The 25,630-nt window shown below is 40.7% G+C and overlaps 1 protein-coding gene across 7 annotated transcripts in view; it reads right to left on the bottom strand.

Moving 5' to 3' along the window:
* LTBP1 (latent transforming growth factor beta binding protein 1) overlaps positions 4,735-25,630 on the bottom strand; it is a 456,133-nt gene continuing 435,237 nt past the window's right edge. For 5 of the 7 annotated variants that reach the window (XM_018055104.1, XM_018055103.1, XM_018055105.1 and 2 more), the window contains 3 exons: positions 10,918-11,040; positions 6,744-6,893; positions 5,424-5,967 (listed from right to left, as the gene is read on the bottom strand). In XM_018055104.1, the coding sequence (XP_017910593.1) occupies positions 5,786-5,967; positions 6,744-6,893; positions 10,918-11,040 (455 nt within the window). In that variant the 3' untranslated portion in view covers positions 5,424-5,785. Of the gene's footprint in view, positions 5,968-6,743; positions 6,894-10,917; positions 11,041-25,630 lie in introns of all 7 variants that reach the window. The other 2 variants (XM_018055102.1, XM_018055107.1) reach the window with 2 other exon arrangements.

Genomic DNA, 25,630 nt, shown 5'->3' with positions numbered 1-25,630 from the left:
TTTGGTGGTCTACTTGTCTGATTTTGGTATCAGGGGATGGTGGCTTCTTAGAATGTCTTTGGGAGCGTTCCCTCCTCTTAATCTTTTGAAACATTTTGAAGAGGATCAGTATAAGTTCTTTGTATGTTTGATAGAGTTTGCCTGTTACACCATCTGGTTCTGGGCTTTTTCTTCAGATTTTTTTTGTTGTTGCTATCGTTACAGATTCTATTTCACTTCTAGTGATTGGTCTGTTCAATGAACTATTGTTCTCGACTCAGTTTTGTTGGGCTATGTGTTTCTAGAAATTTGTCCATTTCTTCTATGTTGTTAAATTTGTTGCCATATAATTGTTCACAATATTCTCTTATGGTTTTTTTATATTTCTGTGGTATCAGTTGAGAATTTTTCCTTTTTCATGTCTTATTTTGTTTATTTAGGTTCTCTCTCTTTTCTTCTCAGTGAGCCTGGCCATTTTCAATTTTGTTTGCCCTTTCAGAGAATCAGTTCTTGGTTTTATTGTTTTTTATTTGTTTTTTTCTCCCTATTTTATTTTCTCTCTGATCTTTGTTTTGTTCTTTTCTAATTCTTTTAGGTGATAGTTTAGGTTGTTGGGGTTTTTCTGTTCTTTTGAGGAAGGCCTGTTTTTGAACAAACCTGTTTTGAACAAATTCATTGCTAGGAACTTCCTCCAAGAACCACTTTTGCTTCATCCCATCGATTTAGTATGGTTGTGTTTTGTCATTTGTCTCAAGGTATTTTTTTCATTTCCTTTCTGATTTCCTCATTGACCTAGTGGTTTTTCAGTAGCGTGTTGTTTAGTCTTTATGTAATCATTTTTTGTCCTCTCTTTTTGTGTGGTTAGTTGTTAGTTTCATGTCATTGTGATCAGATATGGTGCTGGAAACAATTTCTATACTGTTGGTGGAGATTAATTTTGTGCCCTAGTAAGTGATCAATACTAGAGAATGTTACATGTGCACTTGAAAAGTCTATATTCTGTTATTTTGGAAGTAATGTCTTGAAAATAACAATTAACAGTTCTATTGTATATTTCAGGATCTCTGTTGTTATTGATCTTCTGTCTAGAAGATCCATCCATTGATAAGGAGGAGGGTGTTATAATCTGCTATTATTGTATTCTCATCAATTTCTCCTTTTCTGTTGGTATTTACATATTTGGGTGTTGCTGATGAGTGTAAAAATCCTCTTCTTGTATTGACCCTTTTATCATTATATAGGGTTCTTCTTTATCTTTCTTTAGGGCCTTTGTTTTAAAGTCTATTTTGTTTGATATGAGTATTATGACTCTCACTTTCTTGTCATTTTTATTTGTATGAAATGTCTTTTTCCATCCTCTCACTTTCAATCTATATGTGTCCTTTCCTCTAAAATGAGTCTCTTGTAGGCAGCATATTGTAGGTTCTTGGGTTTTTGTGTGTGTTACTTTTTTAAAATCCAGTCTACCATGCTGTATTTTGATTGGAGCATTCAGTCCATTGACATTTAAGATAATTATTTGATACATCTGTATTTATTGCCATTTTAAACCTTGTTTTCCAGTTAGTTCCATGTTTCTTCTTTGTTCCTTTTTCTTTTTGTGGCTTGAAGATTTCCTTTTATGTGTGTATTTTTGGTTTTTGTGAATCTATTGTATGTTTTTTTTATTTGGGGTTACCCTGTTTTTCAGGTATGCTGACTTCTTCCTATATCAACTCGCTTTATGATTGATAGTCATATTGGCTCACACATTCTAAAAAAAATAGATTCTAAATTTTCTTACTTTCCCTCCCCACACTTTATGACTTTGTCCTTTTTTCCATCTTCATGTTTGTCGTTTTGCTGTTCTTTGTGTTTATCACTACTTTTACAGTTTTTTTGTCCCCCTTTGGGATCTGTATAATGATGATATGATTTACTTTCCAACTGTGATTTCCTCTTTCCCATATCTTCTTTTCTGTTTCAAGAATAACTTTTAATATTTCTTTTAGGATAGGTTTAGTATTGCTGTATTTTTTTAGTTTTTGCTTTTCTAAATGATAATCTTGCTGGGCACAGTATTCTAGGTGGCAGATTTTTCCCTTTCAAGACTTTGAATATATTTTTCCACTCCCTTCTGGCCTGTAGCATTTCTGTAGAGAAATCAGCTGATAAACTTATAGGGGTTCCCTTGTAATTAACCTTTTCTCCTGCAGTCTTTAGAATCCTTTCTTTAACTTCTTCCATTTTTATTATAAAGCATCTTGGTATAGATCTGTTTGGGTTCATTTAGTTTGGGAACCTCTGTGCTTTCTATATCTGGATATCTCTTTCCTTCTTTAGCTTTGAGAAATTTTCAGCCATAATTTCCTCTTTAAAAACAATTTTATTGAAGTTGCTGTAGAATGTTATTTTCTGCCATACAGCAAAGTGAATCAGCTATAAGATTCATTCATTTATAATCGTTTTTGGATGTCCTTCCCATTTAGGTCACTATAGAGCATTGAGTACAGTTGCCTGTGCTATACAGTAAGTTCCCATTAGTTATCCATTTTATATATAGTAGTGTATATATGTCAATTTCAAGCTCCCAATTCATCCCACCCCACCCCCTTTCCCTGCTTGGTGTCCATACATTTGTCCTGTATGTCTTTATCTTTCTCTGCTGGGTCAGATGGTAAAGTGTCTGCCTACAATACAGGAGACCTGGGTTCGATCCCTGGGTCAGGAAGATCCCCTGGAGAAGGCAATGGCACCCCACTCCAGTCCTCTTGCCTGGAGAATCCTATGGACAGAGGAGCCTGGCAGGCTGCAGTCTGTGGGTTGCAAAGGGTTGGACATGAATGAGCAACTTCACGTTCACTTTTTTTCTGCTGTGCAAAGAGGTTCACCTGTACCATTTTTCTATTTCCACATGAGTTAATAAATATTTTTCTCTTTCTGACTTACTTCACTCTGTATGACAGTCTCTAGGTCTATCCACATCTCCGCAAATGGCACATTTTCATTCCTTCTTACGGCTGAGTAATATTCTATTGTATATATGTGCTACGTCTTTACCATTTCTCTGTTGATGAACATTTGAATTGCTTCCCATGTCCTGGCTATTGTAAACAGTGCTGCAATAAACATTGAGGTGCAAATATCCTTTGAAATTAATGGTTTTCTCTGGGTATATGCCCAGGAGTGGGATTGCTGGGTCATATGGTAGTTCTCTTTTTAGTTTTTTAAAATTGATACAGCCACTATGGAGGTTCCATAATTTCTTCAAATACACTTTTCTATTCTTTTCTCTTCTCCTTTTGGAATCTGTTATGCACAGATTGGCACTTTATATTATCCCATAGGTCTCTTATGTCGTTTTTCTTTTTTTCATTTGGCTTTCTGTCTGCTGTTCTGATTGGGTAATTTCCATTACTGTATTCTATCTTCCAGATCACATATTCTCTCTTCTGCAGTTTTAAATCTTACAGTATAGTACCTTAAAGTACAATAGTAAAGTACCACCGCTGGCATACAGGGGCTGGCATCAAGTGAACAAGCAAGAGTTACTGACTGGAGGAGGGAGAGGAAATAGGAGATGAGAAAGCTGAAGGGTCTTCAACAAACTGTATTTGCATTCACGCCTAACACTGAGGGAACACACATTCCCATCTTTGAAAGTTTACAACTCGACAGTTCATATGTAGGGGACTTACTGTATTCATTCTGCTATTCATTGCCTTGAGCTCAGCTTTCATCTCAGCAAATGAATTTTCTAATTTTTCTTGGCTCCTCTCATAGTTTCTAGTTCCTTTTTACAGCAATCTGCATTTCTGTGAATAGCCAAGATTTCTTAATTCCTTCAGTATTTTCATCACCTCCTTTTAAAACTTGGTATATATTAGATTCAAGTAGTCTGTCTGTTCCTTCAGGGGAATTCTCTTGGTCTTTTAACTGGGAGTGGTTCCTCTGCTTCTTTATTTTGCTTATACTATATTTCTGTTACTCTGTGAGTTGAGAAACAATTATCTACTGTAATCTTGGAGGACTCTTTGTATGTGGGAGTGTCCCTGTGTAGCCTGTGTGGGTTTAATACAGTTTTGGCATGAGGAATGCTTTTAGTTTGGCTGTCTCTTCTCTCAGCAGATGCTGGAACATTATCCCCTTGATTGTGGGTGTGCACAGCCTGCACAAGCTCCTGGGAAGGCAGGGACAGTGGTTGGCACCTGGTCATGGAACTCTTGGCAGCAGGGGACATGGACGTTTTAGGTGTACCATTCTTCTATGGCAGAAACTAAAATCCAAAAGCCTGTCTTAGAAGAAAATGTTTGATGGAAATATTTTTTGCTGAGTGTGCCTATACATAGTTTGTTTTTTGAAAACTCAGATGTTCTTTATTAAAAATGACTCTGAAATTCAGGTTAAATGAGACAACTGCATGACTGTGGATATGTATTAAGCAAGGCTTGGAACATCAAAAACTGTTCTTCCTATGATATCCACCAGTTAGTTATTTGCTAGGGCTGTCAAAAGTATTAATACCATAGACTGGGTGGTTTAAATTTATTTTCTTAACCCATTACTGACCAGAGACATTTCAATATTCACTTACATACCAAGTTGCTTGCCACTGGTGTTAGTTTCTGTAAAAATCCCCCAGTCGATCAAGTTCAAGGTATTGAAGAATTTTCTTCTTAGGCGCCTTCCTTGGCTTGCCAATGGCTGTTGGCTCCCTGTGTCTTCCCATGATTTCCCTGTGTGTGTTTTAATTTCATATAAAGACCACCAGCCCTATTGGATCAGGGCCCACCCCAGTGACCTTCTTTAATGGTCTTTAGCTCATTTAAAAATACAGTTACAGTACTGAGGGGACATGACTTAACATGAATTCTGGGGACACAATTCCACCCGTAACAGTATATAACAAATTTAATAATTAACCTGGAAAAGACTCCACATTCATAAAAGACCATTGGTGGTGGGGTGGATAACTGGTATGCATATGTTCATTGACATAACTCTGAGGTAGAAATTTTCTAAAAAAAAAAAATGGTGATTTATTTTGCTTTTAACATACAGTGGTAAATATTTTGGGATCATCAAGTTTTTAAAAAAATTTGCTGGTCCTACTTTATACATTACAATACTAACATAAGCGCATTCATTAGCTCTTCAATTTCAATGTAGGAAAGGGATCCAATTAACACCTACTAGCAGCTTGGCTAAGAATGGACATTAAAATCAGACAACACATCGTAAATATAAAGTCCTTTTCTCCAAATGTGTATAAAAGTTTTGAAACAATCACTGCCTGCTCCACAGGACAATTTGGATTTTAAAAATCTTCCAGACCTGGACTAGCATAACCCTGTGTAACATTACTTATAACAGTTTAAACAATATTTTATCGAAGACTTTAGCACTTGACATTTGATAAAGAAACGATAGCCAAGGAACTGCATAACCACAAAATGAAAATCTTATAAAATATTTCCACCACTATTTAAATGCCAGATTTAATCAAGCAATAGTAAAAAATATCAAAACAAAAACATAATAATACAACCTTCTGTTTAAAATAACAGCACTGTTCTGCCTCTTTTCCACTAAATTTTACATATGAACAGACTATATATACTGTTTTGTTTTTCCGAGAAATGTCCATTTGGTCTGTCACACCACTCAGGCTCACACTGAATCCTTTCTCTTCTGAGGATATACGACTCCATGATGTTTCCGTATTTCCAGCATTTGGGGTTAGGTGCAATGTCTGAAGTATAATACATTTCTCTTTCTCCTTTACACAGTGCAGAGTATACAGGCTTAGGTTATGTTAGCTTCTCTTTTACTCCAGGTCACTGTCTTTTTCTAAATTCAAGGCAGTATTCAATGGAGTGCAGTAGTTTGGCTTGTCAGAAGGTACAAAGCCCGGCAGACACACACACTTATAGGACCCTTCGGTGTTGATACACTTGGCATTCTTGCAGAGAGACATCCGGTTGTTCAGCTCATCACACTCGTTGACATCTGCAATAAGCCAAACCACGGAGGTAAGCAAGCTTTCCTATCACTCTGGGAGGAGAAACACTCAACAGCTTACCTGAGGCCGTGCCTAAACACAGCCGGCTATTCCGTGCTCTCTCCACGGTAAGCTGCGTAGTCTTTCCTCTTACTGTTTATGCAAGGTAAATATGACTTTCTAGATCGCAGAAAGGTGAGTATCCAAGGGATTGTAGAATTTCTTTCCCTGTTATTTGACATAACAGGGACCATTTTGTCAGCTTGAGTTTTTATAGTCAAGAAAACTAGAAGAACTATCTTACTTCTAAATCCCTTTCTGCAGATGTGGAAGAGCAGTTAAGTTGTCAAGAGAAGCTGGTCTCAAGGCTTAAGTTACTTTCTTAGATTTCTTTCCACAGGAAAGAAAGTCTTTTATGCCCCTGAAACATGTGTAACAACCTGGGTTACCTATTTTTTGGACCACCAGAGTCTAATTACCCCAAATGTTCTGGTGTTTCCTCCAGAGGTACCATTTATATGAATTCTTAAGTACTTCTTTAAAAATCATAGTAAAATATACAGAACATAAAATTGGCCATTTTGACCATTTTTGAGTGGACAGTCCGGTGGTGGTATGTACCTTCACACTGTTAAACAATTGCCACCACCATCCACCTCCAGAATTTTTCTCTTTTTCCCAAACTGAAACGCTGCAAATCTTCAATGTAGTAGACTATATGATGTCCAGCCACAGGGCATCTCAGGAAAAGGATAAGTTCCCATCAGATACATAGGGTTCTTACCGACACAGGTCATCTTGGCCATATCCAAGTGATACCCATCAAAGCAGTCGCAGGTATAACCTTCCTGCACCCTGACACAGCGGCCGTTTTCACATCCATTGAGGATGCCACATTCTTCAGCCTGCAACTCCTCAAAGCTATTTAAAAAACCTGGAAGGGAACAAACAGGAGGCAAGGAACAAACCTTCATCCTCTTAACACCATTTTTAAAAACAACGTGATTTTAAGGTTATGGTTCATCATACATATTTCCAGTACCTTAAAGATAGCATTGAAATTTAAGCAAATATATTTGTACATGATATTAAGCATTTAAAGTGTTACAAACTTAGTATGTTGTACAGATTAGCCCCCCATTTTGAATTCTGATGTTCTGAATCAAAATCACATAATACAGCAAGTAGGGTTTTTTGTTTTTTTTTGTTTTTTTTTTTTTTGCTTTTAGTTAACATCTTGTCTAAGATTTCAAGTCTCCCAAGTTCTCAGTAAGGCAAACGTCAAAACATCTTTCAGGATGGAACCAATGGAATTCATGATCAGCGTAGGTATTTGCTAAGAGGCACCAGCATTGGAGGCAGCGCTGTTTGATTGCGTGTTCCAAGAGCAGAGAAAAGCCAGGCTGGCCTTGCCTTAATAAGGTCTGTTTGTTTGCCCTGGCTTTAGCAGGAGCCTTACAAAAGGGCCCTTGGGGGATCAAAGGCTAAAGTGAGTTAAAGGGACTCCAAACATCCTGATAGAAAAATACATCATACTTCTATTTAGAAAACCCAAAAACTTTAAGAAAACAAAGACGCTCTTGTTTAGTTCTGAATCAGTTTAAAGAGAGAAAGAGCCAGTTTAGCAATACAAAAGCAATGTAACCAGGCGTTAAGAATATTTTAGTTCTCTTTATAGAGAGGAAAGTTGTAAATATAAATTTATGATGACCCCGAAACATGTGGCCTTTCATCCTCTCCCCTGCTCCTGAAGCTACTGCCGTGGATTAACTTTCAGGGGGAAGGAAAAAAAATCTCCCTAGGGCCGGAACTAATTGGCCTTTGAAGTAATTCTCCAGTGGAACTGCAGGGGGCAGCAAAACATCATTGCTTATGCAGCTTAAGGTCTAACATTTTACAGCATAGGCTTTTAATTAATTTAATTGACGGCTAATTACAATATTGTGGTGGTTTTTTGCCATACATTGACATGCCTTTTTACGTGTCCTGAGATAACAATGTGGGATAAAAAGCAGAGCTAGTGAGTTAGCCAGTATATAATTTCATTGTAATTGATTTCAAAAAAGCAGCATCTTGGACATGGAATTGTTAAACTGTCTCAGAAATGTACATCAGGACTTGTTCATTGGAGTGGCAGCATAGGGGCAGAAGGAAGCATAAAGGGGGGGATGTACGTGTGTGCGTGTCTTGGCTATACTGTAAGACTACACTGTCATTAATTCAATGGAAGTATACCCCCTTGCTAATACTTTAATAGTTTAGATTGGATAATGAATCATTTTAGAAGCATTAATATTAATACTTTGTGTACCTTGTTTTATCTTGTCTTTAATTGAACATTAAGGGAAAGCAGGATTTTATTCATACCTCTGCCAATCATTAGTTAGAAACTTATTGCCATTTTTGTCTTTTCTGAAATTTTTACCAAGAGTAGCAAGATTTTATATATATTTCTTTCCAGATTGAGTTGGTATAGTATATCAAACTGCTCAGCTTTGGGACATTGATAAATATTCATGCGTGTATAAAAGCATGATACATAACTATGATTTTAATTACTTAAAAATGGATGCTTAGTTGTATAAACACACAAATGAGACTTGAAAGGACACAAACAGTAAACTGCTTGTGATTAAGGATGACTTTGTTTTTTGGTTTCCTATAATGCACAAGTTAACTTTTAAGAAAGAAATATTATGAAAAAAACTGAGTAATACATCTATGACATGCCATTTTAAAAATTAAAGTGAGAAGAAATACAACTAGCCATCAAGACTGTCAGCAGATCCTGAAAGCCAATTTGAGAAATACTGACAAGAAAGTCAACCTATGGAAATACTTCAAAGTCCAGGTATCACAGCAAAATCATTTTAACTTTAGTAAAAAAATATTTTTATTACAGAAATTAAAACATGAAATTAAAATTTGAAACTCCTACACACACATTAAACAGACTCCCCAAAATACTTGTACAGGACTCCGAAACACCAGCAAAGCACACAGCCCCTGCTCTAAATCGTGCTTGCTACCTATTTTTACAGAGCAGAGCTGAATATCAGCCGCAAAAGAGACTATATAGTATGCAAAGCCCACAACTTTACTGTCTGGTCAGCTATAAGGAAAGCTATAAGGAAAGTTGATCTCTAACTTAAGGTAACACCAGTCATTCGCTCAACTTTAAACAGAAAGACAGGACAGGGTGGATCACAAGGTTGGTAGAAATCTCAGCCTCTCTTTTACTACCTACCCTGTCTTCAGCAGGGGCAAACAACCTGTGATCCTGGGCTGAGAAAGAGGAGCTGTTTCTCTGTAATTCATAAGAACTTTAAAGGCCATTACATAGTTAAAGCTGGGGCCCTGGAACTGCATCGTAGTTTCCTATGTTGCTAAATAGAAAATTGATCTGATACCACTGTGTTTATTTTCTAACATTTGTAATGGATTTTGTTTTAATGTTTTAAAGCAATGACAGCATTTATTTAAAAAAAAAAAAAAAGGTACATAAGCCAATACCTAAGGCAGAACATTTCAACATTAAAATTCGTGGCATCTGAACTGTAAGGTATTAGAGGCTACACACACAAGCATGAGATTGTGTCAGTTACATATAGATTTACCCTGTTATTTTGGATTTATCAGGCAGGCAAAACTGTACTTTCTTTCAATTTTAATATTTATTCTCCCTTTCTTTTTTAAAGTAAATGTTTACTGACCTATAACATATACACAGAAATGTAGAAGTCATAAGTGCTCAGTCTTAGAGCCGTCAATGTATTTAAGCATATTTCTTGAAGGAGGACATGGTTATCTGTGGTTGATTAAAAGAAATAATCTAAGGTGTTAGAAGGCAGGATAGTGGTTACCCAGAGAGGAGAGCTGGGCAAGGGCACCAGAGGCCCTCTGCATGCTGCCAATGCTCTAGACTCACTCAGATCTAGAAGACCCAACCTCACTGGTTTAATAGCATGCTGTTTGAATGGAAATTTTAAAGCAGTTTTAGGTCAGCTGAGGGATCAACATACTGCACCTTTCAAAAAACAGAAGGAAAGAAAGGAGGGAGGGAAACACTTTTGGACTAGGAACAGAAGCATCTCCATAGGCAGCCATGAAGCTCGTACTGCTTCTCAGGACACAGATCCTGGCTAGTCTGCCATGCGCACAGGTGATCAGGTGATAAGAAAGAGCGGCCTCATCGTATTTTATAGTGTCAGCACTCTGGGCTGCAGGGTGTGGGCCAGGCACCTGGAGTGTACTGCCATCGTCCCCTTCGGGAAGGCAGACCGCCTCCTGTCTACTGATACTGTAGTTTTTACCATCCCATTTGTCAGACTTCACGTAACTCATCTGTTATTTGCAAGCTCTGGTCTCTCCCACAGACACATTTAGCTTGTGTGGTTCCCCTTTCCAGGACATTCTGGTGGTACCTTCAGGCATTTACTTTCTAAATGGGAACAGGGTTCACACATACACATCCCACCTCACATTTAAACTCTGCTCACAAATCCAGGAAAAGCCATCACACATCATCATTTCTTAGTAAACCCCCTCACAAATGAATTCTAAAAATTCATCTCTGACCAGGAGAGAGCAACTGTTTTACTTCCCATTTAAATGCTTGTAAAGATACAACCAAACTATTAGGAAAACTGTGCCCCTTAAGCTAGGCTACCACTTCATGGGTAAAGAAATGACTTTGTCGTGGAAATTATAAGATGATTTTCTGTAAAGAAAATAAACATGCAGTGAGACTCTTAATATGATCCAGTGGTTCTCAAACTTGAGCGTCCATAAGGATGACTCAGAGGGTAGGTCTCACCCTAGTTCCTGATTCAGGTCTACAGCATCACCCACAGACCTGCATTTCTTACAAGTTCCCAGGCACTGCATTTTGAGAACCACTGACCAAACTTCAAAAACCACGGTTTAGTTTCAGAGTAACTAAAAAAAATGTTGCTTACGGTCCTGGACGAAGTAGGGATCAGCTTCGGGAGCATACTGTGCACTGAAGTCAACCAAGGCATCCCGTCCATACGGCCGCCGGCGTCCCATGACGGGGATGTTACACAGCTGGGCATAGTCGTCTGCGAAGGACACGACAACAACCGTGGCACACCATCACTGTTTGCTCACACAAGGGTGTGTTCACCCGCCGTGTGCCCCTGCCTCCCACGCACACCCCCCGACCCTGGGCCATCTCAGTATCCTTCATGGGTGCTCTGCACACCCACATACGACTCATACTCTTCAGCACAATTAAGATTCTGAACAGTAGATGCCATTAGTCGCTGAACAGTCGGTAGAATGCATCCCAGGAGAGAAAGAACTGAAAAATCGAACCATCAGAGAGTGCAGCAAGCCTTTGGAAGAATGGCTTTATCTGAACCCATCAGGTGTTTTCATCAAAACATTTTAAATGTATAAAGCAGTCATTCTTACAAATACACATTTTCCCACTCACTGGAAACAGGAAAAAAAATGCATTTTTGGTGATCTAAAAATGAGACACAACCAAGCAAGGATGCTACTAAGTACCATTTGAATTTAGTGGCTATGATTATACTTCTCTACTCAAGACCTGGTCCTTAATCATCATAGTGAGCATTATAACAGTGATAATGAAGTAATGGCTCTAGTAATAATAGCTCATAGTTGTATAATGTTGGCTCTGTGCCAGCTACTGTTTTAAGCACTTAAAACATTAATTCATTAAAGTATTTACACCACCCTATGAAAAACTATTATCCACATTTTACTAATAGGAAATAGAAGCACGGAGTGGTCAAATGACAGCTGGTATGAGGCAGAACCATACTTGAGCTCAGTCCAGCAGTGAGTTAACCAATAACGTAACATTTCTTCCTCTGTAACCCCTGGCCTTGCCTTTTCTGCACCTTAGCTAAATTCATCTGCAGTCACCACTCCTTGAGGCCATTTTCCCTCCTCCATGGCCCACCCAGCACATGGGATCTCGGTCCTCCGTTTGTCATGAGGTGATCACGTTTTCACTGCATTTCGTGGTTCCAGGCTCTTTCCTGTACGGTGGAGCAGAATTATTCAGAAGATCTAGAAAGGCAGGCTTTGGAAGAGACAGCCTCATCTTCTGAATGCACTTTTTACAAAAACTATACTGCCTGAGGACTCATCTAGCAGTTGGTGAGAATTCTGAGGCTCCCCAGACATCAACAGCTCTACCAGAACTGAGAGCCGCGGCTCAGCCAACCCCAGCACTGGCTGGACACTCTTAGGGCGGCCACCTAAGGCAGCCGCCACACTTGCCTGGACCACAGATTGAAGGAGTTTTCCTCTATTTTGCTTCCTTCTGTAACAAAACTAAAGAAAAGCACTGAGGCAAGAGGGTGAATTCTCAAGGCTTTCTTCCATCACCCCTCCTTAAAGGGGTCAAAGGTGTGTGGGTGTGTGTGCACATGCATGCCTACGTGTACACACCTACACATTCTCTCCTAAAGTGAAAGAACGGAGTGTAAAGCCAGAAAAGACCCTGAACCATCAGAGATGGCAGATTATGGTTGTCCCTTCTTACAAACTCTCCTGGTGGGAAGCATTCCAGGACACAACGCCCCCTCCCTGCCGCCCTACCGTGACTTCCCATGTGCTCTTCCATGAGACGTGTTAATTTTATTAAGGAGAAAGCTAAACCAGGAAAAAGACCCTTGACTCGCAAAAATAAAGCTTCAAACAAAGAGAACACAAATGGTTGTCAGTTCTGCTTAAAGTCTGAAAGGGAAAAATAAAGGATTTCCCTGTGAGGGCAAGATGGCAGAAATGTTGACAAGTTTGACACGCTGAGGTCATTCCTGTTCTCTCATGTCTTTTTATATACGTTTGTTGTACATCTGAAAGGGAGACTCAAGATTTTATATGCAGGCAACAGCTGTGATCAAGAGTAGATATTAAAATTAGTTAGCGTTCATATTTTGTAAACCTAGTCCAGAGACGGCTGAGCAGCACACACCTCTCCAGCACCTGGCGGTCAGGTCTGGAGCCTATGGCTTTTCCCCTAGACCATGCAGCCTGCAGCCTCCACCCTCCAAGCTCTCACCATCTAACATCACGAAAGGAAGGATCAAATGGGGGGAGGAGTGGAGGAGGAACAGACTTCTGTTCCTATGGGATGTTTAGGAACAGCATCCTGGGAAAGGTAGTACTTCATGAGCGGGATTTACTTCATAGAAGCTATCTGGGATTTTAAAAAGCACTTACCCAAAGGCAGGGAAGAGGAACTAAAGAGTCTCTTGATGAAGGTAAAATAGGAGAGTGAAAAAGCTGGCTTGACACTCAGCATTCAGAGAACTAAGGTCATGGCATCTGGTCCCATCACTTCATGGCAAATAGATGGGGAAAAATGAAAAGAGTGGCAGATTTTATTTTCTTGGGCTCCAAAATCACTCCAGATGGTAGCTGCAGGCACAAGATTAAAAGATGCTTGCTCCTTGGAAGAAAAGCTATGACAAACCTAGACAGCGTGTTCAAAAGAAAAGACTTCATTTTGCCAACAAAGGTCCATATAGTCAACACTGTTTTTTTCAGTAGTCATGCATGGATGTGAGAGCTGGACATAAAGAAGGGTGAGTGCTGAAGAATTAATGCTTTGGAATTGTGGTGCTGGAGAAGACCCTTGAGAGTCCTTTGGACTGGAAGGAGATCCAACTAGTCAATCCTAAAGGAAATCAATCCTGAATATTCATTGGAAGGACTGATGCTGAAGCTCTAAATACTTCGGCAACCTGAGAAGAGCCAACTCAGTGGAAGAGACCTTGATGCTGGAAAGACTGAAGGCCAAAGGAGAAGGGGGCGGCAGAGGATGAGATGGTTAGATAGTACCACCAACACAAGGGACATGAATTTGAGCAAACTCGGAAGATGGTGAAGGACAGTGAAGCCTGGTGTGCTGCAGTCCATGGGGTCGCAGAGGGTCAGACCCAACTTAGCAAATGAACAACAACAAAAACCCAAAGGCATCACAAAAGCAACCTGTGAGCTGTGTTTGGGGACCACCAAGTGGTCCATAAGAAGGGCTCTGAATGTGACCCAGGCTGCAAAGGGAAGCAGAGGATGGTAATGTGGGTGGGGCGACCTTTGGTGTTTGCTGCATCCTCCTTCCCTCCATTGCTGGACACGTGTTTTTCTCTCAGCTTTCTAGAACTTACTGTCCTTTGCTGCTTCACTTTCTCTAACACGTTAACAAGCCAGATGTCAAGGTAGTTCTGGTCAGTTTTCAAAACATCACTCCTGTGTTAGACGTACTCTTTCGTATTTGAAGATGAGCTGCAGTCCCATCAACACTGGGGCATGCATTTTGAGTTATTTTTCTGGGAGCATGAATGGGTCTGTTCTAATCCATCCACACTGCCTCTCCCATTGCACACATTCTTGGCCAGGGTCAAGGTTGACGTGAATAGGGGGTAATGGAAAGAACATGGGCTTCCAAGGCAGAAGCAGGAGCTCAAGTTCTGATTATGCTCCTTCACTTTCCAGCTTAGCAGTTGGAAAGCAACGTAGCGAGTCTCAGTTTCCACATCTGTCACATGGGGATAATTCCTATTTGCTTCTGTGTTAAAAATGAGATGAGGGACTTCCCTGGTAGTCTTGTGGCTAAGACTCCACACTCCCAATGCAGGAGGTGTGGATTACATCCCTGGTCAGGGAACTACATCCCACATGCTGAAACTGAGAGTTCACACGGCACAACTAAAGATCCTGCCTACCAGAACTAAAAGGGCCCGTATGCCACAAGGAAGGTCAAAGACCTCACGGGCCACAGCTAAGACCCAGTGCAGCCAAACAAAAAACAGGTATTTTAAAAAGTGAGATGTTACATAATTGTTCTTGAATTCTGAAGAACCAAGAAAATGGAGGTTACGGGTTTTTCTCTTTAGGTAAAAATCACTCGAGGCCCTGCTGAACATCTGGAAGTAAATGAGGATTTTCAATGACAGAATGATTGATAGAAATTTTAGTGTCAGCAAAACTTTAAAGGTAGTTGTCAATGGTCTAAGAATTGCACAAGAAATTAAGAGCAATGAAAGCACAGCCTCTAGCTGTTTTAAGATATTGTTTCAAGATCAAGAATTCTTAAATAGATGCAGGGAAACTCTAACTCAGTAAACAGAGAAAGACGTCCTCATGCATTTCATCTCAAAAACTAATGACTGCCTGGGAAATTTTAATCACTTGGTCAGACAGTGATAAGGTATGAACAACAGCACATTTTAACACCAGACCAATAGAACACATAATACAGGGGGCAAACTGATGTTCAGCAGTTGTTAGTATATGCCTGAACCTTTCAGGAATGCCTTGAGTAGCCACCAGGTTTCTCATTATCTTCTAAGGGACCAACTGGAATATCAGCGAGTCCTGGGCAAGGCATCACCTTCAAGATCTGGGCACATGCACCTTTCTAACATATGCTGGGTCCCTGAGCATCCCAAGCCACAACCAGAACCCATCGAGCTTGGAGGTACTTCGCCTTGTTCATCCCTAGGTTGGGTCATGGCTACAGTCCAGTTTGGGGAGGCAGTGAGTTGTGGTTGGCTGAGGGCATGGAGCCCAGGAACAGCAGATCTCTGATTTCCACAACTCCTGATGGGAACCCATGAGAATCTCTTGGCTGCCATTTCATCCAGTTCAACATGTAAAAATGAACGGATTTTTTTCATCCCTAAAGTCATTTTCCGTCTGCAAGATATTCCTTACTTAAGCAGGGTACTTAAGAGTACGCCTTACTTAAGAGTTCATATGGTGCAACAAAGATCGAAGATATAGCATGATGCAACTAAGACCCAGCACAGCCACATAAATACAGATTTGAAAAACAACAACAAATTAAGCACCTAGTTAAGCACCATCTAGTTGTCTGGGGCTAAATGCAAAGGGCGAGCGTGTACTTTCTAAGGGAAAACTTATTTCTTTTTTATTATGATGAACACAAGCAAAATTTTATTCCACTACTTTATGAAAAGTCAATGTTCCATCTCTAGAGAGTCACATTATGATCTGGATTGCTTTGTTTACTCTCTATTTTTAAAGAATAACCTTTTTCATTTTATATATTTCAATTAAAAATTTTATGGTAAAAAGCCATTGCTGGGGAAGGGAAAATTTTCCTACTGCCCCTCTTGAATTCTTTTGACTGGTCTAATAATTAAATTGATACAAGACAGATTGACAAGAAAAAAATCAATCTGTACCTATGGAGGTCTCATCGAAATAAGACCTCCAAAGTAAAGAAAGCAGGCTGTTTTTTGAAAATCATTTTTAGACAAATAGACAATTATTTGTCAAGATTTAACAAAATAAATCTTAACCTTGAATTCCCTAACTGTGATGGTAAGGATTTTTTTTTTTTTTTGCAAATGCCGTTTTGGGGACACTATACCTGTTCGTCCAGGATCTAGCCGCACATGAATGTGAAAAGAAGTGGAAATAGTCACACCTCAAAGCCTCACTCCAGAGAAGGCAATGACACCCCACTCCAGTACTCTTTCCTGGAAAATCCCATGGGCAGAGGAGCCTGGTAGGCTGCAGTCCATGGGGTTGCACAGAGTCGGACACGACTGAGCGACTTCCCTTTCACTTTTCCCTTTCATGCATTGGAGAAGGAAATGGCAACCCACTCCAGTGTTCTTGCCTGAAGAATGGGACAGGGGAGCCTGGTGGGCTGCTATCTATGGGGTCGCACAGAGTCAGACACGACTGAAGTGACTTAGCAGCAGCAGCAGCAAAGCCCCACTCATTGCACTCCTCACCTCAGTAGGCACAGCTGTTAAGCTCTTGATCAGAGCTCTGAGTGACACACATGGGATGGTGTGGGCCACCACCTCCCACGTGGCCTAAACAAGATCCAGGCCACGGCTCACACTCATTTCCCTGGCATGGCAGATTCACATGACACATGGTGCCGCTTTAATTTTAAACTGGAAAAAGAAAACTTGAAAAATTGCCCCCGAGAGCCAGGAGATCTGAGGCCCCCACTGTCTACAGCAATAGCAAGCACATATCCTGGCAGGAAATCTCCATTACTTTTGACAGACACATCTGCAGGGCTGGTCTAGACAGTCACATGTCACAATGCCACTCTGTCACGTGAGGACACTGGGAGGTGAAGTCTCTTGACTGAGGCAGATTAAATTCAGCTGCTATTAAAAATGATGAAAAAGCTGTATTTTGTTCTCCACACATCAAGGCTGAAAACCGAGTGCTCTGAAGTTTCAAGTGCATCATTTTCAAATAAAGGTGAAGTCCTTGGAAGAAAAGTTATGACCAACCTAGATAGCATATTTAAAAGCAGAGACATTACTTTGCCAATAAAGGTCCGTGTAGTCAAGGCTGTGGTTTTTCCTGTGGTCATGTATGGATGTGAGAGTTGGACTGTGAAGAAGGCTGAGTGCCAAAGAATTGATGCTTTTGAACTGTGGTGCTGGAGAAGACTCTTGAGAGTCCCTTGGACTGCAAGGAGATCCAACCAGTCTGTTCTGAAGGAGATCAGCCCTGGGATTTCTTTGGAAGGAATGATGCTAAAGCTGAAACTCCAATACTTTGACCATCTCATGCAAAGAGTTGACTCACTGGAAAAGCCTCTGATGCTGGGAGGGATTGAGGGCAGGAGAAGGAGACAACAGAGGATGAGATGGCTGGATGGCATCACTGACTTGATGGATGTGAGTCTGAGTGAGCTCCGGGAGTTGGTGATGGACAGGGAAGCCTGGTGTTCTGCGATTCATGGGGTCGCAAAGAGTCGGACACGACTGAGCGACTGAACTGAAGGCACAATGGTTGCGCGGTGCAGCAGCAGCCAAGAGGAGCTACCCCACATGCAAGGTCAGGAGCGCAGCCGAGAGGAGCTACCCCATGCCTAAGATCAGGGGCGCAGTCAAGAGGAGATACCCTGCGTCCAAGGTAAGGAGCAGCGGCTGCGCTTTGCTGGAGGGTGTGAAGAGATAACCCATGTCCAAGGTAAGAGAAACCCAAGGAAGACGGTAGGCACTGAGAGGGCATCAGAGGGCAGACAGACTGAAACCACAATCACAGACAACAAGCCAATGGATCACATAGGCCACAGCTTGTCTAACTCAATGAAACTAAGCTGTGTGGGGCCACCCAAGACAGACGGGTCATGGTGGAGAGGTCTGACAGAATGTGGTCCACTGGAGAAGGGAATGGCAAACCACTTCAGTATTCTTGCCTTGAGAACACCATGAGCAGTATGAAAAGGCAAAAAGATAGGACACTGAATGAGGAACTCCCCAGGTCGGCAGATGCCCAATATGCTACTGGAGATCAGTGGAGAAATAACTCCAGAAAGAGTACAGGGACAGCACCAAAGCAAAAAACACCACCCAGTTGTGGATGTGACTGGTAATAGAAGGAAGGTCCGATGAGCAATATTGCATAGGAACCTGGAATGTTAGGTCCATGAATCAAGGCAAATTGGAAGTGGTCACGCAGGAGATGGCAAGAATGAATCTTGACATTCTGGGAATCAGCGAACTAAGATGGACTGGAATGGGTGAATTTAACTCAAATGACCATTATATCTACTACTGCAGGCAGGGAGCCCTTAGAAGAAATGGAGTAGCCATCATAGTCAACAAGGAGTCTGAAATGCAGTACTTGGATGCAATCTCAAAAACGACGGAATGATCTCTGTTATTTCCAAGGCAAACCATTCAATATCACAGTTCCAAGTCTATGCCCTGACCAGCAACACTGAAGAAGCTGAAGTTGAATGGTTCTATGAAGATCTACAAGACCTTTTAGAACTAACACCCCAAAAACATGTCCTTTTCATTATAGGGGACTGGAACACAAAAGTAGGAAGTCAAGAAACACCTGGAGTAACAGGCAAATTTGGCCTTGGAGTACAGAATGAAGCAGGGCAAAGGCTAATAGAGTTTTGCCAAAAGAACATACTGGTCATAGCAAACACCCTCTTCCAACAACACAAGAGTAGACTTTATACATGGACATCACCAGATGGTCAACACTGAAATCAGATTGATTATATTCTTTGCAGCCAAAGATGGAGAAGCTCTATACAGTCAGCAAAAACAAGACCAGGAGCTGACTGTGGCTCAGATCATGAAATCCTTATTGCGATATTCAGACTTAAATTGAAGAAAGTGGGGAAAACCACTAGACCATTCAGGTATGACATCAATCAAATCCCTTATGACTATACAGTGGAAGTGAGAAATAGATTTAAGGGACTAGATCTGATAGACAGAGTGCCTGATGAACTATGGATGGAGGTCCATGACATTGTACAGAAGACAGGGAGCAAGACCATCCCCAAGAAAAAGAATGCAAAAAGGCAAAATGGCTGTCTAAGGAGGCCTTACAAATAGCTGTGAAAAGAAGAGAAGCGAAAAGCAAAGGAGAAAAGGAAAGATATAAGCATCTGAATGTAGAGTTCCAAAGAATAGCAAGGAGAAATAAGAAAGACTTCCTCAGTGATCAATGCAGAGAAATAGAGGAAAACAACAGAATGGGAAAGACTAGAGATCTCTTCAAGAAAATTAGAGATACCAAGGGAACATTTCATGCAAAGATGGGCTCGATAAAGGACAGAAATGGTATGGACCTAACTGAAGCAGAGATATTAAGAAGAGGTGGCAAGAATACACAGAAGAACTGTACAAAAAAGATCTTCACGACCCAAATAATCACGATGGTGTGATCACTCACCTAGAGCCAGACATCCTGGAATGAGAAGTCAAGTGGGCCTTAAGAAGAATCACTAAGAACAAAGCTAGTGGAAGTGATGGAATTCCAGTAGAGCTATTTCAAATCCTGAAAGATGATGCTGTGAAAGTGCTGCACTCAATATGCCAGCACATTTGGAAAACTCAGCAGTGGCCACAGGACTGGAAAAGGTCAGTTTTCATTCCAATCCCAAAGAAAGGCAATGCCAAAGAATGCTCACACTACTGCACAATTCACTCATCTCACACGCTAGTAAAGTAATGCTCAAAATTCTCCAAGCCAGGCTTCAACAGTGCATGAACCATGAACGTATTCCAGATGTTCAAGCTGGGTTTAGAAAAGGCAAAGGAACCAGAGATCAAATTGCCAACATCCACTGGATCATAAAAAGAAAGAGAGTTCCAGAAAAATATCTATTTCTGCTTTGTTGACTATGCCAAAGCCTTTGACTATGTGGATCACAATAAACTGTGGAAAATTCTGAAAGAGATGGGAATACCAGACCACCTGACCTGCCTCTTGAGAAACCTATATGCAGGTCAGGAAGCAACAGTTAGAACTAGACATGGAACAACAGACTGGTTCCAAATAGGAAAAGGAGTGCGTCAAGGCTGTATATTGTCACCCTGCTTATTTAACTTATATGCAGAGTACATCATGAGAAACGGTGGGCTGGAGGAAGCACAAGCTGGAATCAAGATCGCCAGGAGAAATATCAATAACCTCAGATATGCAGATGACACCACCCTTATGGCAGAAAGTGAAGAGGAACTAAAAAGCCTCTTGATGAAAGTGAAAGAGGAGAGTGAAAAAGTTGGCTTAAAGCTCAACATTCAGAAAACAAAGATCATGGCATCTGGTCCCATCACTTCATGGAAAATAGATGGGGAAACAGTGGAAACAGTGGCTGCCTTTATTTTGGGGGGCTCCAAAATCAGTGCAGATGGTGATTGAAGCCATGAAATTAAAAGATGCTTACTCCTTGGAAGGAAAGTTATGACCAACCTAGACAGCATATTAAAAAGCAGAGACACTACTTGGTCAACAAAGGTCCATCTAGTCAAGGCTATGGTTTTTCCAGTGGATGTGAGTGTTGGACTGTGAAAAAAGCTGAGCGCTGAAGAATTGATGCTTTTGAACTGTGGTGTTGGAGAAGACTCTTGAGTGTCCTTAGGACTACAAGGAGATCCAACCAATCCATCCTAAAGGAGATCAGTCCTGGGTGTTTATTGGAAAGACTGATGTTGAAGGTGAAACTCCAATACTTTGGCCACCTGATGCGAAGAGCTGACTTTTGAAAAGACCTTGATGCTGGGGAAGATTGAAGGCAGGAGAAGAAGGGGACGACAGAGGATGAGATGGTTGGATGGCATCACCAACTCGATGGACATGAGTTTGGGTTAACTCTGGGAGTTGGTGATGGACAGGGAGGCCTGGCGTGCTGCAGTTCATGGGGTCGCAAAGAGTTGGACATGACTGAGTGACTGAAGTGAACTGAAGGGCCAACCTATATTCATAAAGGAAAATGGGTCATATATTTCTAGACCAGGTGTTTTTCCTACATGCCTCCACATGTTATTAATTGATGGTGTTTGGAACACACACACCAGGATGTGGAGGAAGGAGATGGGGAGAATGAAGATTTATCCTATTGGCTGCTGAGCCAGCTGTACAGCAGGCATTTTTCTTTGAAATTAGTAAGAGCTATGGAATTAGATAAATGTTGACCATTTACAGAACATACTGTCCAATACTGAGGACAGAGGAAGGAACATCAAAGAGGATTATCCTGGCAGTGCCACACCTTGTGGAGTTAAGACATCTGCCTGCTTATGCTCATCCTCAGAGAGTAAACGCTTACCAACAGTGCCTGCAGAACAGGCAGCAACCCTGCTCTTCTGATGTCAAAGCCTGCTGAGCTGGGAGAGAAAACTGGGTATCCTAAAAAGAGAAAGGACCCGGAGTCAAAAGCCCTGAGTTCTAGTCCTACTGCTTCCTGTTCTTTGGACTGGAAACCTTTCTCTGAGCTTTATCTGCTGAACATAGATTATGGTCCTCTGCCTTAGCAGCATTAAAGGAAACTTATTGTTCCATTCAGTGATTGACTCACTCACTCATCCAACCAGAGGCTGCGAATATTATCAGGCAGAATGGGGTTTGGGAGGAACAGGAAGGATAAAATGACAGGACTCTGACATATGCAATAATACGTGAAGAAGGGGCAGTGCCCTAGACTCAGTCAGGAAGAGCTGGGGAAGGTTTTACCTTGGAGGTGAGCATCTACAGGAACTGGGTCAGCCAGGTGAAGAAGAGGAGGGATGGTACCTCAGAGTCCCAGGCATATAAAGTGGATAAGAAAGCCTCGGGAAAATTAAAAGACTATGTAAACACTGCCTGCTACAGACCTCTGCTAAAGGACAGTCAGAAAAAAAAAGGGTGGAGGGGGGAGTTAGTTAACGTGCACTATTATTTTAGCACTGGGGTGCCAGGTGCTATACACTTTTGCACACACTTTAGCCTTTATTTTTTTATTTTTATTTTTTTGGTCACACTGCATAGCATAGAGGATCTCAGTTCCACGGCCAGAGATTGAACCCATACCGTTTGCAGTGGAAGCATGGAATCCTAACCATTGGACTGCCGGAGAAGCAGAATCACACACTTTTCCCTTTAAATCTCAGAATCGTATGCAATAACTGTAATTAGCTCCTTTTGTTTCCAATAAAAAAGCTAAGGTTTACAGCAAAACTGTCCTAGCTTAGTTGAAGGATTTGACTCTTAGTCTGTCTGCAAAACCATGATCTTTCTGTTCCACAGCTGCCCTTCTGAAACCCTGAGAAGAAAATTATTAAATACATTCCTAAGACTGTAAGCATCAGGTGAGTACTCAGTTTGGTAATAAGCATCTGTGACTGTAATCCCAGGGAGAGTAATAACCATGAATGCTGATGAGCTCAGCCCCACCAGAGTCAGCTTTATCATTAGCAGGATTTATGTTTATTGAATTTGCTCGATTTATTAGGTGAAAGAGATCAAATTGCTTAATGTTCAATTAAACTGTACTTGTCGAGGACAGGGAAGTAATGAAGTCTAAAGTCTTGGCAGGGTTTGTGTTCTGCGGAACTCCTGTGAATGTTAAGGCTCTAAGGAAACTCACAGGCCTTAGACCAATCAAGTTCTTCCACCCCCAACCTTCACCTAGTGCTGTGCCTTCCAAGTGGAGTCACTCTCAGCGTTTTCCATCACATTGCTGTTTACGTAGCCAGACTCTAACTGGAGACAGAGATTTGTTGGGTATGAATGCCAAAAAAATGGAGGTTCCGTTTAGAAATAATTTCTAAAACCTGGATCCAACATTTATAGACTTGTAATAGCATTAAATTATGCCACACATAAATACCTTAAAATAATGATTGATAACTTATGAATTTCTTATGAAGGCCTGCGTGAAAGGTTTCCCCCATTTCTAAGTAAATAGGACTTTGGAAATAAAACATTAAATCTTGCATTGAGACAATCTCAAGAAATCTCAAGAAATATGAGCAATGACATAACTTCTAAAATTTGATAAGAGATAAGCCTGGACAATACAATCAACAGGCAAATGGGAGAAAAGTTCAACATGTTAATTTTTCTAAGCTGATCTATTTCATATTTTTCCAACTGGAAGGACATATGAACCGTTTCATCTCCTCCTTTCTTATTAAGTACCACTTTGAAGTGACAATCTGAGAAGTCAACAATTAGGAAAAACAAACATTATATGGAAGGAATACATTTTGTTTTTTCTATTTTTTTTGTATTAACCAAGTAAGAATTATTTTTTAAATTTGAGCTATGTGTGTGCTTAAGAATAAAGGGTAGAAACTTCCCTGGTGATCTAGTAGCTAAGTCTCCGCACTTCCAATGCAGGGGGCCCAGGTTCAATGCCTGGTCAGGAAACTACATCACATGTGTTGCTCTAGGACTTAGAATGCCTCAACGAAGACTGCAGATCCCGTGTGTCCCAACTGAGACCCAGTGCAGCCAAAATAAATACATATTTTTTTAAAAAAGGGGAGGTTACACAACATAGGAAATATACTAAATGCCACTGAATTATTCACTATAAAACACATCATGTGCATTTAACCTCAATTAAAACAATAAGAAAAAAATTTTTTTCTTTAAAGTCCAGTATTCATCTAACTTTTCTACTTTAATTGGTAAAAAGAGAAAAGAAGATTAGTTAATCTCTAAGGTCCTTTTCAGCTTACGTATTCTACAATTCTAAGCACAAAATTTTTTCTATTAGACTGCAAAATAATGGGAAGACAATTATATAGGAGGCCATCCCCAAGACCATCTCCAAGAAAAAGAAAGGCAAAATGGTTGTCTGAGGAGACCTTACAAATAGCTACGAAAAGAAGAGAAGCTAAAGGCAAAGAAGAAAAGAAGGCGGCAAAGAAGAAAACTCTGCATACCCATTTGAATACAGAGTTCCAAAGAACAGGAAGGAGAAATAAGAAAGCCTTCCTCAGTGATCAATGCAAAGAAATAGAGGAAGACAATAGAATGGGAAAGACTAGAGATGTCTTCAAGAAAATTAGAGATGCCAAGGGAACATTTCATGCAAAGATGGGCTTGATAAAGGACAGAAATGGTATGGCCCTAGCAGAAGATATTAAGAAGAGGTGGCAAGAATACACAGAAAAACTATACAAAAAAGATCATCATGACCCAGATAACCATGATGGTGTTATCACTCACCTAAAGCCAGACATCCTGGAATGTGAAGTCAAGTGGGCCTTAGGAAGCATCACGTCACTATGAACAAAGCTAGTGGAGGTGATGGAATTCCAGTTGCGCTATTTCAAATTGTAAAAGATGATGCTGTGAAAGTGTTGTACTCAGTATGCCAGCAAATTTGGAAAACTCAGCAGTGGCCACAGGACTGGAAAAGGTCAGTTTTCATTCCAATCCCAAAGAAAGGCAATGCCGAAGAGTGCTCAAACTACCGCACAATTGCACTCATCTCACACGCTAGTAAAGTAATGCTCAAAATTCTCCAAGCCAGGCTTCAACAGTACATGAACCATGAACTTCCAGATGTTCAAGCTAGATTTAGAAAAGGTAGAGGAGCCAGAGATCAAGTTGCCAAATTCCGCTGGATCATAGAAAAAGCAAGAGAATTCCAGAAAAAAACATCTATTTCTGCTTTATTGAAGCCAAAACCTTTGACTGTGTGGATCACAATAAACTGTGGAAAATTCTGAAAGAGATGGGAATACCAGACCACCTGACCTACCTCCTGAGAAATCTGTATGCAGGTCAAGAAGCGACAGTTAGAACCAGTAATGGAACAATGGACTGGTACCAAATCAGGAAAGGAGTACCTCAAGGCTGTATATTGTCACCCTGCTTATTTAACTTATATGCAGAGTATATCATGTAAAATGCTGGGCTGGATGAAGCACAAGCAGGAATCAAGATTGCCAGGAGAAAGATCAATAACCTCAGATATGCAGATGACACCACCCTTATAGCAGAAAGCGATGAATAACTAAAGAGCCTCTTGAAAGTGAAAGAGGAGAGTGAAAAAGCTGGCTTAAAACTCAACATTCAGAAAACTAAGATCATGGCATCCAGACCCATCACTTCATGGTAAACAGATGGGGAAACAATAGAAACAGTGACAGACTTTATTTTGGGGGGCTCCAAAAATCACTGCAGATGGTGACTGCAGCCATGAAATTAAAAGACACTTGCTCCTTGGAAGAAAAGCTATGACCAACCTAGACAGTGCATTGAAAAGCAGAGACATTACTTTGCTGACAAAGCAAACCTAGTCAAAGCTATGGGTTTTCCAGTAGTCATGTATGGATGTGAGAGTTGGACCATAAAGAAAGCTGAGCACTGAAGAATTGATGCTTTTGAATTGTGGTATTGGAGAAAACTCTTGAGAGT

The sequence above is a fragment of the Capra hircus genome, chromosome 11 (assembly GCF_001704415.2).
Source record: "Capra hircus breed San Clemente chromosome 11, ASM170441v1, whole genome shotgun sequence".
NCBI classification, from domain to species: Eukaryota; Metazoa; Chordata; class Mammalia; order Artiodactyla; family Bovidae; genus Capra; species Capra hircus.
This window is presented reverse-complemented; position numbering and strand designations above follow the sequence as displayed.